The following is a 16,218-nucleotide window of genomic DNA, read 5'->3' on the forward strand; positions in this document are numbered from 1 at the left end:
TGGGGGGGGGGGGTGGGAGGAGGTCACAAGACACTGATATGCCATTAAAATCTCCTGTTAAAGGCTTACCTGGTGTAGGGAGAGAAATTTCATCTGTAGGGGGTGAAGCTCTTGGGATTAAAGTTGCTAATGCAAAGCAGCTACTACTAAGGTATCACCAGATTCTCTCAGGTTGTTTCCACCCACCTGATTTGGCAGAATTTACAGTCTCATTATCTTGACTTCTACATTAGTGGCACTGATTTCCTTCACAAAGGCATAATCTTAAATAGAATGACTATTCTATTTTGCTTTAATTTCCACTTTTAAAGAAAAGTTAAGTACTAGTGCAGCTTGAACTTCTGTACATTGTAATGAGCCATATCACTCTGAAATGGCAGCCGATAAAGCTATAGATTTAATCAACATGCAGGGAGTCTGAACAGGCAGGTGGGCAGTAGGTTACTTCATGGAAGGCAGCCGTGTCTCTAAATAAATATTAAAGAGCCTTTAAGTGAATTTCGGTTCCATTCACATCACAGGAGAGATCTACAGCTACTTTTTAATGCAGGCCCTTCTTCCCTAGGAATGTTTTGCCAAAACGTAACAGTCAAAGAAAATACTCTTAAGAATAAAACTGCAACAGTAGTTTCAGTAATTCAATAATTTATTCATCTAAAAAAGTGTGTAAAAGTATATAGCTCTCATCCACAAGGTATATATGAATGACATTTAAAATGGAGGTCTTTATTATTATTGTTTCTTTTTATCAAAGTCTTTTTTTAGTGTATTGTACCAGCGATATACTGTAGATTTAAAATGAACTTCACATTTTTTTTTGTTTTCTTTCAAATTGTCGGCTATATATAAAAGAAGCTCACTGCAAAATGCTCAGAGAAAAAAAACAAAACAAAGAAATTCAGAACTCCCCGGAAATGTACAGCTTTTACATTTAAAAAAGGTTCTGAAATATACATACAAGCATGCTGGACATTCCCCGCCCCCTCCCGCTCCCTTCAGCTCAAACAACTGTATAATAATTCTGATTTAGGCATGAATTTCCAAAGTTAGAAATAAAAAAAAAATAAAATAACTTTCTTCACTCTGTAGGAAAGCCAGGGCTTGTACATTTCAGATTAATTCAGTAAAAAACTCACAAGTAAAATAATGCATATTTAAGGGAAATATTATACAGAACTTTTCACACTGAAGTACATAAGATTTTTCTTTAAAATCTATTGCCATTCATTTATTTTGCACAAAAACGTATAAATATGTCACCAGCTTCTCTTAACTTAAAAAAATTAAATAAAAGACACCAGATGAAAACTACTCCTTGCTGCCCTTTTTTTATTTTTAATTTTTGCTTAGAACCAGGTTTCTGGGGAAGAAACGCCCCTGGATAAAAACGGCCCATTTAAAAAGAACAAACAAAATAATAATCCAAAGTTCAGATGAATCCTGGGAACAAATAACCCCAAAACGGTAAAAGATTACAAATGTCTACTTTACATTTTTCCTCCCCAAGTTAAATTTTTTTATACAAGTTTACAATCTTCATCTTTTTATGCTCTTCAAAAGGCCTTGAGAATTTTCTTTTCTGATTAAGAAAAAATAGTACTGCAATATTTTTAAAGTCAATTTTACACTGTACACATTAGATACAAATGGTTTGATATCAGATTTTTTTTAACCTATACATTGCAAAGAGGATACCCATGTGGGAGGTTTGGTGCAGAGAATGAAATAATCCATTTACAGGTTACTTCTCTGACTTCACCTTCTCATTACACAAGCAATTCTTTTTTTTTAATATAATTTGTTTTAAATGTTACATTATCTCAAGAAAAATACTTTTTAAAATCATAGAATTTCATTTTTTTTAACCAGAACATGAACGTCTTTTGGAAGAACTTTAAAATTTGTAGGTTTTTCTCCACAGATAGATAACTAGGTCACACAGCCTGATCAAAGTGCCCGACCCCTCACATAAGGCAGTCCATGCCTGCTGCACAGTGCAACAACAAACATTAGAAAATGGAGTTTAAATATAAACCCCTTGAAGCCTGGAATGAAGGAGTCATAAAAATACTTCAATTAGCCATTAACCTTTAAAATGGCAATCATTTTACTAAACAAAGTAACTTTTCCACCACAGTGGTATAACTTCAAGTACTAATTTAATGATATAATTTTTAAAAATTATTTCTTTGAAATAATATTCCTATAGTCAGAAAAAATACACCAGATTTGTAACTGATTTAGTGTAAACAAAAACCATATTTTTGGATATGTACATGGACTAGTCTGCCCAGAATTAAAGGGCGACTTGGGTTTCAGTAAATAGTTTTCTAGCATCATTAAATTTATTGGAAATATATTTCAATCATAGCTCTACAATAGATTAATTTACCACTTTCCATTTGCCCTCACATTGGGCTTTAAAGTATTTTTCCTCCCTACCTCTCACTCACTCTTCTTCCATTAGGTAGTGTTATCCTTCATTAAACACTGGCCATTTCTTGCTTTAACCAGGCTAAATGCAGGTGAGAATTCCTTAAAATACAAGTATATTCTTACCAGAATATGCTGACACGGTTAGAAATCTGAATATGCTCCCCTTCCCAACTCGGACTTTGATTGTTACTAGCTTCATTTTTGTTTTCTAGGTCAGAAGAGTGAGAGGTATGTAGATAAATAACCCTACGGTGGAACGGAGCTGGATTGTTAAAATATTCTACTGTTCCTGGTCCTTTATAATTTAATCCCTTCCCTCCCCAAACCTAAAAATAAATAAAATATCTCCAGACCATTCATATCTACATGGACAGGTAACAAATGCATGCATTCATCCCAATCCACTCTGACAGGAACTCCAGGTAGACAGAAAACTCCAATATTAATACGAGACTACGACTGGTTTTCTTCTGCAAAGTCCCAGTTTATGATGTTCAAACAAGAAAATAACTTTTGGAAAACCCAAACTGGTCACTACAAGATATTTTTACTTGCAGGGCTGAAACTGCTCTTGGATGTATATCAGAGTTCCTAACGCAAAAAGATACTGTAGTCTTCCTCAAAAAAGAAAAAAAAAAAGGAGAGAGGAAAAAAAAAATAAAAATCACACTGACCAGTAGTTACTGGGCCACCAAACTAACACTGGCTTGAGGTTACTGTGTGTTCACTGTTCTTGGATGTTCCCAGATTTTGGACTGAAGCTGCCAGAGATGTTAATGGGTAGTTTAGTTTTGAACACTGCAGAATTCACATGTGCTTATGGAGGAACAGAAGCACAGCACACGACTGGTCTGAAGACAAGCAAAACTGATTTTTGCAGACTGTGGCACGTTTCTCAGGTTGAGGGGAGAATAAGCCAGAAGAACAAGTGCTTTTCTATCTATTAAAGTATATTCATGATGGCATTGTACAATTGAGTGAGCACCACAAAGTGGACAGGAAGGCAGGAGCTGCGATCCTGAGTGGCAGGGTTACATGTAAGCCAGGACAGTGCATTGTACTGCTCCAAAACGAACCTGCAGAAGAGAAATGCAGAGAGAAAAATTAAACTGGAATTGTTTACTCCTTTCTTTCTTTTCTAAAAGATTTACTTCAACTTATCACTGATTTGTCTTGGAGATATACTGGGATGAGGACTGCCTGGTTCTGCTAATGCTGGTGGTGTTGGCCAAGTAGCAAACTCACCAAAAAGTTTGCATGGAACATGATTTTTGTCATCAGAATATTTGAATTTGACTCAAACTGTTTGAATCTAGGCTCTTCTCCAAAACGTAGCAGATATTATAGAATCATAGAATAATTCAGGTTGGAAGGGACCTCTGGAGGTAATTTAGTCCAATCCTGTGTTCAAAGCAAGTCTAATCTGATCAGGTTGCTCAAGAACTTGTCCAGTAGAGTCTTAACACGTCTATGGATGGAGGTTCCGCAACCTCTCTGGCCAATCTGTTCCAGTATTTGATCAGCCTTACTATAAAGTAATTCTCCTTTATGTCTAATTAGAATTTCCCAAGTTTTAACTTGTATCCTTTTCCTCTTGTCCTATTGCTGTGCATCTCTGAGAGCATCATCCTTTTACTCAAAAGAAAAGGGGAGACAGTATTACCTCAGAACAAATGCAATAGCTCAGTCCTCTGCCTAAGGTGACACAAATTCAGATCTTCTAGAACAGTATATTTACCACCAATTCAAGTTAGATGAGATTATTCTTAATGTTTCCTATTGATACTCTCTACTTGGTATATGTTGTTCAACTTGCGTCCCACCCTCTATGCTGTCTCGTAAAACAGTTTTTTTCAGTGTAGAACAGCCCCAGCAGATGGGATGAAAGCAAACATTCTTCTAGCTATCTTCTACAGTAGAATAGGTTCACAATCCTGTATTAATTCAGGAAGAATATCTCTTACATATCCCAGGTTATTATCCTAATTCCCGAAATACTGGGTACGAGGAGAGTGCCTCTGTTTCCTTCTACAATTTCATTTGGTTTGGTGAGAAAAAATATTTACACAGTCTAGCTTACACCATCAGCTAAACAGAACAATCTTTGGGAGGCAAACCAAGGTATGTTGGCATCCACTTACACTTTGTAAGGCACAAACCATTCCTTTTCGTAGTGTGGCAGAGAACTGATGAAATAACCCTCATAATAAGGGTTATAGTTTTAGGGATTAAATATATATATATATGTATCTAAAAAATGTACCTATTTCCTGTAATTATAGGAAATAAGTCCTGCTCTTTGCTACTGGTGGTAGCAACCACAGTAAGACCACTTTTTTTTTTTTTCCTTTCTTTTTTAAGATCGCACAGGTAAGGCATAGTAGGGGTGTAAACAGTTGATAAACCTAAGGGCTAATTTTGCCAGGTTGAAAAGAAACGGTATCTCTGAAATTTCAGTGCTGTGTTCCCATAACCTTACAGAGAAAATGCAGAACCTAAAAGGTGTTACCTACCTCAAGACATCTGATGTAGTTTTAGAGTCCAGCGGGTGAGGAACACGCTGAGAATTTCTGGCAGGTAAAAGTTCATCTGTCTGCGCTACAGAAATATGGTGATGCAATGAGGCCTTTGAAAGGAAAAAAACACAGATTAACTCTTCGTATGGCAAGTATTTCTGAAGATTCACAGCGAACAAATACAGGAGAGCTTGAAATGTTGGCAAGCTGAACTGACAGTTCTCTGTTCAATCTACCATGGCCAAGGGCCTTCTGAAGTTCTGTAATTTAATTGTTACATTTTCTCAGGGAAGAAATGACAAGGGGAAAAACACTTTTAGGAATGTGTCAGTGGTTCTCTTGGTATTTCAGTAATAAAACATTCTGATTCTTCAAACTCTCCAGTAGGAGACCCATCATAGTATATACCATGCAGGTGTAGGATGGCCAGCCAGAACGCTTAATGCAGTCTTTGGCGTCCTCTGTTCTGTTACGCTTTCTGAGTATCTCTCATCTTTCTTTTGGAGCAGGGCCTATGCATTAGTTTATACAGGGGTAGGAAAGGGATTTCACGTTGATCCTGTGCAGGGGTAGAGCCAACCATGTAAACCTTTCAAGTGGGTAGCCTAACAGACCACACAGCCGGCCTAGGCAACACCTCTAAGTTATACTCCACCAACTGTGGCCTACACATTAGAGGTGGAATACTTCAGCTCGAAAATCGTTAATCCATATCAGATGGAGTACTTGCACCTATGTGTCTCATAGGCCATACAAGTTTTCTAATTGCAGTGCTGGGCAGCACAAAGGAAACATCACCACCTGCTCTCTGAACGGCGTACAAGTTACTGCAGGAATTCAGCCCCTTGCTTTTATTAAAAATTGTCCAAACCAAAACAGTTCCAAGTCAAATTAAACATTTAATTCAGCCTAGATCTGAAAGAATGATTGTGGTGGAGAAGGGGGAAGGGTGGCAGCTCCTTCTCTCCAGTGCAAATCTAGTAGAAGCTTATGGAAGGAATTCATAGAGCTGCCTGGAGCTCTGCTGACTATGCTTTTACCACTGGAAATGAACCATAGTATTTGTATTACTCATTCACAAAAATGTAGTTTTAAGTTTAGGATAAAGCTTCATCTCTAGCTCTACAAATATGGTGGCTAGCATTTCATGTTATTTTTGAGATCTCCATTTAGCAAGTTTAGAGCAAAGCACTTCAGGAAATCTATTTGTGAAAAAGTGGAGGGCATAAGGAATAAGGAAGGTGACCTCATTTAATTGGGTACTTCAGTCCTGAGCTGGTGGAGGTGGTACAGGGAATATAAAGCCCCACTTGCTGACTACAGCAGTCATTCTTAAATGATCAACTGTAAAATGCCTTTTTTGCATGAGGAAAGAATTGAGAAATACTGAAGACCTTTACTTTGATAATAGCCTGGCAGACACAGATAAGAATTTAGCTAAAAGACTACATGATACTTGTAAAAAATGTTTAACATTTGCTAATTAAACTGGAAATGGATAAAGAAAGTAGCACTGTCTTAATTATTCTGTATGTTGCTTGCTCAACTATTTATGTGGTGCTCTTCAGGGCATATTTTTCACCTTCTTTCCTTACTCATTAGTTCACATCCTTTTGATTCACGCAAATAAGAAGCAGCATGTCTCTCTATAGGGGGCAGTGAATAGCTAGTAGTTGAACCAGTTCTGCTGTACACCCTGTGCAAGCGCTAGCAATCTTCCAGAATGGAAGGTATCATATATGCTCTGATGTTGCAGACTGCACTCTGTGACTTCTACAACTATGGATATAGGAATGGAGAGTAAATGCTTTATCTGGAGGTGCTATTTTCCTAATTTTTAGTCCATGTGTCATAACTGGACTACAGCAGAATAGGAGCTATGTCCCTCCTGCCTTAGGTTGACCAAAATTTAGGAAATGACAATCAGAACATTTCCTTAATACTGGATATGGCTTTGATGATTGCATATTTAGAAGCTGCCAAATTCTATTCTATTTCAGGTAAAGGCTGTAGGAACAGAGAGTAAATTTTAATAGCCAGCTCTCTAAATTCAAAGCTAGAATTGTACTTCCATTCCCAATACTGTCAGTTGAGATAACATGCAAAGCCAACATGTTCATGGAAAATTCACAGGAGATGAATTAAATGCTTCCTCCCTTTCCGCTGTGAAAGGATACTAAGACAGACCTTGAGGAAGAGGGGACACTGGTTTTGTGCCTGAGGACAGGATGACCAGAACCACTGTGGAAGATTCTCAGCTTTGGCAGTTGATACAAAGTATCCAAGAGCAAGAGGTTGCTGCTTCAGTTCTTCGGGGGCTTCTCTAGAAAGAAGACGTTCCCCTTGGCTCTGAGGAAAAAGTTAAAAAGGCGTTTGTTTGTTTTATGTCATTACATCCCCCTCCAATAACATTCATTTTCTTTACTAATCACTCAGGCTTTAATCCAGTTTTGTCTTGTTATTAATGAGCTATCCTTTAATCTCAGGCTGCGCAATGCTTTCCCTTTATTCACAGATCTTTGTCAAAGTTGTCCAATCCTTCCCTTTATCCCTTGCAGTTGGGTTTCACAGGCGTATGTTCCACAATCACTTTAAGTTCCCTAACAGCAATGTTAAGCTCTTAAACTGAAGTGAGTTTATAGAGATTTTGATGCTACAGAGTAACTTGAAGGTACTAGGTTCTGGCCATGAACCTGAATAGCTTAATGGGGGCAGGCAGAGAATAGAGCAGTGGTGATTTTAAGCTCATACAGCCTCAGTAAGTTTATAGCCTTACAGGTTTTCCCCACACCTAGAAAAAACATCAAGTTGCACTGCAGATGTTCCTGACTTCAGCTAAGGAAGAATGTGTTACACACTGAGCTGTGCAAGAGCAAAGAATACCAGCGACTTTATAGCGTGTTTGTTCCTTCAGTTAGTTACTTTTATACCTAAAAACAAAAGTTGCACTTTATATTCCTTGCTGTGGGAATAGCTTGAACAGAAGATACTATGTTTTATACATGCAGACACCCAGTGTGGGGAAAAAGAAACAGCTGATTCTGCTTTTCTAGTTATATCAGTTATTGATTTATTTAAATACAGGGTTTTTTTAGAATTAATTATTCATGTTCTTATATATAGAGCAAAGTTATTTTGAGAGGAGAGTGGAAAAACAAGAAGAAGTCTTCAAAACTATTTTTATCAGACATTAGGTTGCTGCCCATCAGCACATACATATGTGTTTTTATTTCTGTAGGCTAAAACGAAGATAGATGAACCTTCTGCACACCAGGCTTGCACACACAGGAATGCTTCATGAGAGTTTATCTCCCAGTGTTTATAAAAAATGCCTTATATATCATGGACCACATTAACAAGAAACCTAGAAGGATTGCTTTAGGTATTAGAAGGGCTGACTGCCATTCCATTCTGAAGTACATTTTTATTTTACATGGATTTATTTTTTGTAAACACTCTTCATTATTTTGCTTTTACTTTTTTTGCCTGTTGTTTTCCACTGTAAGTGATACACCATCCTGCTTTCTTCCTGCTGTTGGGTCATCTCATGAATGCAGAAAAAAAAAAAAAAAATACTTGCAAAGTATTCTAGACTGAAATTTATCCCAGAAGACCTGGGACAGGCAGTCCATTTAATCCACCTTTTAAGTCAGCAGGAAAAAAAGATTCTACTGAAAAGAAACTGGCTTAACCACAGAACCTTCAGTGCTAGTCCTTGAAGCAGGTCTTTCTCCCCCAGTAGTATCTTGATCAGCAATCAAAGAAAGTTAAACAGTCCGTAAAGCTCAGGGAAGGCTACGGCGCACCTGGCTGCGGGCACGTGGAAAACCCCACAGCAGACCTTGAAACCGGCTGCTGAGCAATCAGGACTTACACTGGTGAACTGCAGCAATCAATTACGGGCTACACGGACGGAGGCTTGACCTTCCCTGCCCCACGAGGTAATGATCACACGCTGTTGCTTTTTTAAAACCAAAAATTACACATCAATTACTAGGCCCTCGTTAATGGTTAAACTGAATTACTATGACAGGTTCATCTAGAAATGGCTTGTCGAGGTCTCTGAGCTCTCTGGTCATTAACCTTTCAGTCTGTTCTTAAGGCATTTGGACAGAGTTCCATTGAGAATAAGTTGTGTAACACATTTTTCTAAAAGTGGTACAGAACAGAGCTTGTTCAATCAACTAAATATGAAAGGGAAATTGTAATGAGCGCTTAGTTGTGATTTATGACTAGAGGGTTTGGGAACAGAATTTAAAACTTTTAATTTGCCCACATAGCAGTTTGAACTAACCAAGTGACAGAAACGTGTAATTATTTAGCCTTTGAAAAGTGAGTTGAAGTATTAGTGTAAGGCRATTGTGCACCGAGATCACAAAATACAACATTAGCATTTTTGTGGCTGGTGCAAAAGAAGTTTTTCCACTCACAGACAGTATTAAGCTGACCACTGAAGCATTTTGGCAGAGGAAACATGGAAATACACAGAGGACTTTTTCCTTTCAGGTGATAAAACGGGCATATCTCATATTCCTAAATATCAGTCATTTTCAGGGAGTGAGAATTTTTTTCTTAAGAAGATATTTACATTTAGAAAAATGTGCTGCTTTATTAGAGTGGATGCATGAGTAGCATCACTCAGTCAAATGTCTTAGCTGTACACCTCCCTAAGCAGGTATCTAGTAGTTGTCTCTAACCAGATTTCTAATTTCACTAGATGAGACTGTTTGAAACCACCAGTGATAGTCTCAGGTACTGATCCAGTTATTTACAAAAAAATCCAGATTATTAAAACAGAACTTTTAAATACATGGACTTATCCATTTCTTCTATTAAAAAAATAGTCTATTTCTTTAATAAAAGACTGTACTATTTAATAAAGAAGTAATATGCTCTTGCTTTAAATGTAGTATTTCTAGAGTAAAACTTCTCTGCTACCAAACTGTGAAACCTCTTAAACTTCTGCATACTTGTGATGGAAAACATTTTAAATGTACAACTAAGTGTCTTACACAACGAAATGTATGCATAAGAGTTCCATCAAACATGATCCAAATTACAGTAAAGCCGATTCAGAAAAATGTTTCTTGAATTATCAAAAACAATTTGCATTTTAAATAACCACTGGTGTTGGAACCAGCTTTATAAAAGCCACTTCAAACAAAAATAACTTTTAAACAGTATGTGCTCTGGGCTAATTTTTACTAAGAATACAGCATTTGCATAAACATCTAACACCTGCAGAGTTTATATTGACAGGTTCTATTATTAGGAGAATTATCTCACTTCTTGCCTCCCCCACAAACTGATCGGATCAGAGCTCTCCGCGTCTTCCTTTCTCTCAACTGCTCATCCCTTTGTGCCAGGGGCATTCTGTATGATTTTCCAGAGAAAAATCCATAAATACAGATTAAGTTTATACAGGGTCATTGAATATAGCTCTGCCACAAGAAATAAAAGCCTTCCTCTCCTCTTCTCTTCCTCTCAATTATCTTCTACACTAACAACTAACTTTAACTTGGAAAAACAGTCATGGCAGAGGCATCTTTTACAACGGTATTTAGCCAGTACCTTGCTGTTGACTTAATTACATTTGAAAATCTACAGAAAAAGAGATTCTGTTGGAGGATTTGGGGTTTTGTTTTGTTTTGTTTGTTTTTGCTTTGTCTTGCTTTTAAGTAGCACGTCCCCTGCGGTGCTAGAGCCTTACCCTGCTATGCTGGAAGTGAGATCCCACTCCAATACCAGACGGGGAACCGGGGGAAGGAACCGGGGAGGAATTTGGTGGAGAGTGAAGATTCCCTGTTATTAAAATTCCAAAGTCATTGTCTATGTCATCTGGGAATGGGAGGTCAAACATGTCATCTGAAAGGGAAAAGAGAGAAAAAAATAATCATTTCTCATCTCCTGTACTCGTTTTTGTTAAGAATTTTCTCTAATATATTACCATTCCCTTTTACACACTTGAGACAGATGTAGGCAGCAATACACGTTTTACTGTTTCATCCTTCTTAGTACCTTTGACTTCAACCACACAGCTTTGAAAGGAAAAGTTGGCAGACATCTACTAAAATCATGAATTTTAACAACGGTCATACAGTGCACAAAATTCCTGTCATATCAGCTTAATACCAAATCCAAACTGAACTTTAGAACCAAAAGAATTACACCTCTCTGCAGTTGGTCACAGAAATCCATTAACAAAATACTTGAAATGCATTAAACAGAAGTACAGATGCTGCCCTCAGCAGGCGCCGCTCTTCGGGCTCCTGCTGCACACCGGCACTTTGGTGCCCATTTGCTCAAAGTGTTCTGGGAATAGTCATAGCGGCTTCAAAGAAATTGCTCAGAGTCAAGTACTGTTCAGCATTAGGGCAGCAGGGCCTGATCCACGCTCACATGCGATGCACTTTTATGATTATCTTAAATACTGCAACAGGACTTCCTACAACTCTGATTTTAATAGTTTGATTTCATCTCAGAAATTAGATACGCTCCTATTACCATAACTTGTGATCATATTTTAATTTAGTTTATATTAATATGTGGGACAGGAGTAAAAATGCATTGAAAATGTATTTGCATTTATGAAAAGTACATTCCGTTGCTCAGTCATCTGGAACACAAGTTATGATGCCATGGGTAATTTATGTGATGGAAAGCTAAGATCATTAACACAGATCAAAAAATTACAAACATCACAATATAGTTTATAGGGTTTTTTTCTAATCCAGATTTTTCAGTAGGCAAAGACATTTAAAAAGTATAATGACATTTAAAGTACATTTTAGAGGACAGAGAGAGACAGGGGGAGCTGTCTGAATTAACTGGATTTAGAAGAATCACAGCCAGATTTATATTAAAACACACTAAAGAGACCCTACATAATAGTCAAACATTTCTGCAGTTTTAAATGTGTTTTACAATAAATCATTTATCTTGAAAAATTTGCTTCAACTAACATCACATGAAAATGAGAAAGAATTTGTCTTGCACTAATTTCAAGCTGAAGTCCTAGCGCTCAAATAGGCAGGTGGTTGTTTTTCTTCATCTGCCGAGGAGAAGCACTGGATTGCAAAAGCAGTGAATTAGCTTAGTTTATTAACTTCTGTCCTACAACCTCAATAAACAAAACAGAACTAATGTTATGCTCTGCTAAGCCTCCAAAGCATAAGTGAGATGGCTAATAGCATAGGAAGCAGTTTAATCATTAAATACAACAGAGTTAAGAAAATTAAATTTAACACCATTTTGGAAAACGCCAGCTCCTGTACCTGATTCTAATTAGCATCTGAAACACTAAAGGGCAGGTTAATGCAGGTTAAATATTTGTCAACACAGCATTCAGTCCAGTTTCTGGGGCCTTGAAAGGACAGCTGCTCAAGTATTAAGAAGGGTAACTTCCCTTTTGTGAGACCGCCTGAAATTCCAGGAGGAGCAGATCAAAGCAGACTCTTTCATTAAAAATATTAGATCTTTTTTCTTCTCTGTACTCTACCTCCCCTCCTATTAGAGCACTTTTATTGTAAGGGCTTGTACTCTTGGTTTAAATTGCTTTATAATCATTTAAAAAGATTTCTGGTAAAACAGTTAGAAAAATACTGATTTGATAAAATGTATTAATCAGTCTTGCTGTTATGATTTATAGGATTGAATAGGCTTAAAAACACACCCATTATATTAAGAACCCTTAGGTTTGTCTATTTTGCCTACTTTACATAAAGATGAAAATTTTAAAACAAGTACCTCCTTCCTGACAAGTTTTGTACACAACAGACTATCAAGTGAACCACTAGCGTAAAAAGGAGTTTGGCTTGATCAATTCACAAGTCAAGTCACAACAACAAGAAAAAGCATTTTATAGTCTGTGCCATTTTTTCTGCAAGTTGATTGGTCATTAGAAAATATTGCTTTTGGAATAAATCAATATGATTACCTGAAAACGGTGTTCAGAAAAACATAGTATATTATTCTCTAACTATAAAGTAGGTGGTGTTGTCTTTAAATTAAATTCAGGTGGTACGTGGTCCATGGGAGAACACTGGTCCATTCAGTTTTTATTGGCCACTGGTACAGCTCTGCTTGTACCTTTTGAGCAGGCCACTGAGCAAACGCAAATATTTCACCTCCTACACTAGACACAAACGTTAACTTACCGTTAGTAGGGCTGAATCCATCCTCATTAGGATAATTTGCTGGTGCTACCTGGATAGTAGCAGAGGTTGGGAAAACCAGGATGTGCGTACAGGAGGCATCCTGAGGGGTATTCAGCTGAGATGATTGCAGATTCAGCGCAGTACTCCGGCCAAACACTGATCCCATGGTGACAGCATCTTCCAGGAAAGAAGCAATGGCAGAGACACTGATTTGCATCATCTTCAAAATATATGTTCTGTGTCCAATTAAATTTCTATGCATCTAATATGGGTTTAAAGCGTTTAAAGTTTCTTATCTTAAAAAGAATAAATTACTAGAAGAGCCTGAAATTAAGATCACACGTTGTATAGATAATGTTTAGCCATGTGAATTCCCATACTATGCCCCATCTTTCCCTTCATTCTGCTGCTCCTTAATCAAAGATTTGCTTGTTAGATGTGGAAGTCAAATTTATTTTGGACACCCACACCTGTATAAATCCAAATTACGTAATATACCCCACTTTGGATGGCATTAAAAGACATAACTTGCCATCTATTTTCTCATGCTGTTAAAACTCTGCTTTGAAAATTATTCAGCTTGATGAGTAATTTTCAGGCTGGTTTAGTTCTATTCCATGCAGTAATTTTTTTTTTTTCCCTAAACTAAGAACCAGAGCGGTTTGTAAGGATTTCTCATCACGTCATCACGCAGACAACTGTACATACTTACAAAGTACAACAAATAAGGAAAGGTAAACAATCCAATACAGAAGAGCTTCATGAAATTAGTTTYGCTTTGACTTAGCCCTGTGGACTGTAGCTCACAACCGAACTCTTTAAAAAACTGAAGCATATGAGAAGGGAAGTAGGTTTATTCTTACCTCTTCTTACATAGTCTCCTATTCTTTCACATTACAGACTATTAACGTTTGCAGTCCTCCTTGCAGAAGGGCTTGTACATCATCACATTTCAGCTGATGCGAACTGGTCTACCTCAAACTATGACCTCCCCAAGGAAAAGGTCATCAGTTTGACAGTGACATAAAGTAATCTTTCCTCCTGGGAGTCGATGCTCCCAACACAGTATCTCTTTGTGATATTTTGGGGAATTCTGCTGGCTCAACCTGTTTTCTCCCATATTTAGTCACAGTAGTCAAGGTCTTACTGTTAGGCCCAAAAGTCTCCCAAGACCGATGTATTTCTTATGTGGTATCTATGATAAAAGTTCAAGCAGCATTGAAATAGGTGGATAAAAATTTACCTGGCATGACGACAAAGGAGCCTTGTGGTTCCATGGCAACTAAGCAGGCACTGAGGATAGAAGGAGAGTCCGCTGATGAGATACCGCACATGCGGCACACCTCCTTTAGCTGTTTGCTGATTGTCTGCAGGGAACATTCCCCAAGGAGGATACTCCAGTCTGAAAAAAAGCAAGTTTTGATAGAACGTAACGGGATTCTGAAAAATCCAGCACTTGCTTGAAAACAGCAAAATACTAATAACACTTTGCATTTCTTTAACACTTTCCACTGGGAGATGTAGCATTCAAACATAAATGGATTGAACTTCCACATACTTCTCTGAAGCTTAAAAATTAAGGAACAACTGAGAGCTTGACCAAGTCACTTAAAGTTGCTCTGCATTAGAACCAGGAATACAGTCCTATATACCGTGTATTGTGCTTTAAGCATTAAAGCATCCTTCCTTTCAATGGTGGAAGAAAAGCAGTAGAGGACAGTGCCCTTTTCACAGAGACACGAGCAGAAAATTGGAGGGTTATAAAGTACATTTTCAGATTTGACCGGAAGGGCTGGCTGATATTGTACTGATACACTCAACCCAACAAAGGTATTTTTAATGCATAGTAATTTTTCATGTACAGCAGAAAAAAGAAATTGGTACTGCAGAGTAGTTATTCTGGGCTATGTCCCCCTTAAACAATTGCACGGCTCTCAGAACTGCGTATTGAAGCAGATACTGCAAAATAGTTAATCCTGTGATAACTGGTTGGTTTTCCAATGATCTAACTGCATTACTCTGCAAATCACTTAAGAGCATGCGCTTCTGTAAGAGCGAGTCTTTGCTTCTACCTGTAAGGGATGAGGAGGTACTTATCTGATGTGAAACAGGGCAACACACAAGGATTTATTTTATTTTAGTTTTTGTTTTCTTATTTACATCCAACTCTGTTTCTGAATTGCATTGTTTGTTTGTTTGTTTGTTTGAAAAAAGACATCTGTTTTCATCTAACATGCTGCATAATTGGAATATTTGAAATGTAAGCAAACATATGAATTCAGACACAACACATTTTATTAAATTTTCTTATAAGTAAAATACACTAAATAAAGTAAAATACACTAAATAAAGCGAATACAGTGAATGTTTCTTCAGAAAGCTGTCAGTGGAGGGGCAGATATGCCTTCTGGGGACCTCAGTTAACCATTTAACTGACAGATTCACAAAATCAGAGGGAGAGCGCTACTGATTAAATTCTTAATCTGCCCTGCCTTCATTCCACTTAACTCTCATGCATGTGATGGATACCAAATCCACCTACCAGAGCAGGCAACTTCTCTTCTTCCCTCATGTACTATATAGGGGAAGGTATTTAATTATTGCTTCCCCTCCCCGAATATTTCCTTGTGCTTTCAGACTAAATTTTTATTTCTTGTACACTGATTTTCAAATCTCAAGAAATCTCAAGAAATCCAGGATCTCTTACAATAAGATAACCACAGTAATTCACATCTTCAGTTATCGGCGTGAGAGGACATACACTGTTTAATTAAATATCTTTATCCTCCAGCCTAATTCATCTTCATGTTCCAGTTCAGCAGATGGGAGAGAACTCAGAACAGCTTCTCAGAACCCCATTTTCTGTTAATCAGTTACCAACAAAAACATRAGCAGTGGCCACAGCCATTGGGAATGGAAGATAAGATGCTGAATGCATATACTTAAATTAGYGAGAGGAATCACTGCTAACGTGAAGCAAGGCAGTCCCTACCCTTGGATTAAGGCAGCTAAACCTACAATACACCAGAGCACCACAGAGCTGTTAGGAATGCTAGATTTGGGGAATCCTTTGCAGGCCCCGGAGAGTACCTTATTGCTGGTAAACACTG

The 16,218-nt window shown here is 37.6% G+C and overlaps 1 protein-coding gene across 1 annotated transcript in view; it reads right to left on the reverse strand.

Annotated features, from left to right (window-relative positions):
- Positions 1–628: 628 nt before the first annotated feature.
- Positions 629–16,218, reverse strand: part of MED13L (mediator complex subunit 13 like) — a 207,120-nt gene continuing 191,530 nt past the window's right edge. The window contains exons 26-31 of the mRNA XM_026075278.1: positions 14,352–14,510; positions 13,109–13,285; positions 10,663–10,817; positions 7,140–7,301; positions 4,950–5,062; positions 629–3,512 (exon numbers count right to left, since the gene is read on the reverse strand). Of these exons, the coding sequence (XP_025931063.1) occupies positions 3,380–3,512; positions 4,950–5,062; positions 7,140–7,301; positions 10,663–10,817; positions 13,109–13,285; positions 14,352–14,510 (899 nt within the window). The 3' untranslated portion in view covers positions 629–3,379. The remainder of the gene's footprint in view (positions 3,513–4,949; positions 5,063–7,139; positions 7,302–10,662; positions 10,818–13,108; positions 13,286–14,351; positions 14,511–16,218) is intronic.

The sequence above is a fragment of the Apteryx rowi genome, unplaced genomic scaffold (assembly GCF_003343035.1).
Source record: "Apteryx rowi isolate R43461 unplaced genomic scaffold, aptRow1 scaffold_40, whole genome shotgun sequence".
Taxonomy (NCBI): domain Eukaryota; kingdom Metazoa; phylum Chordata; class Aves; order Apterygiformes; family Apterygidae; genus Apteryx; species Apteryx rowi.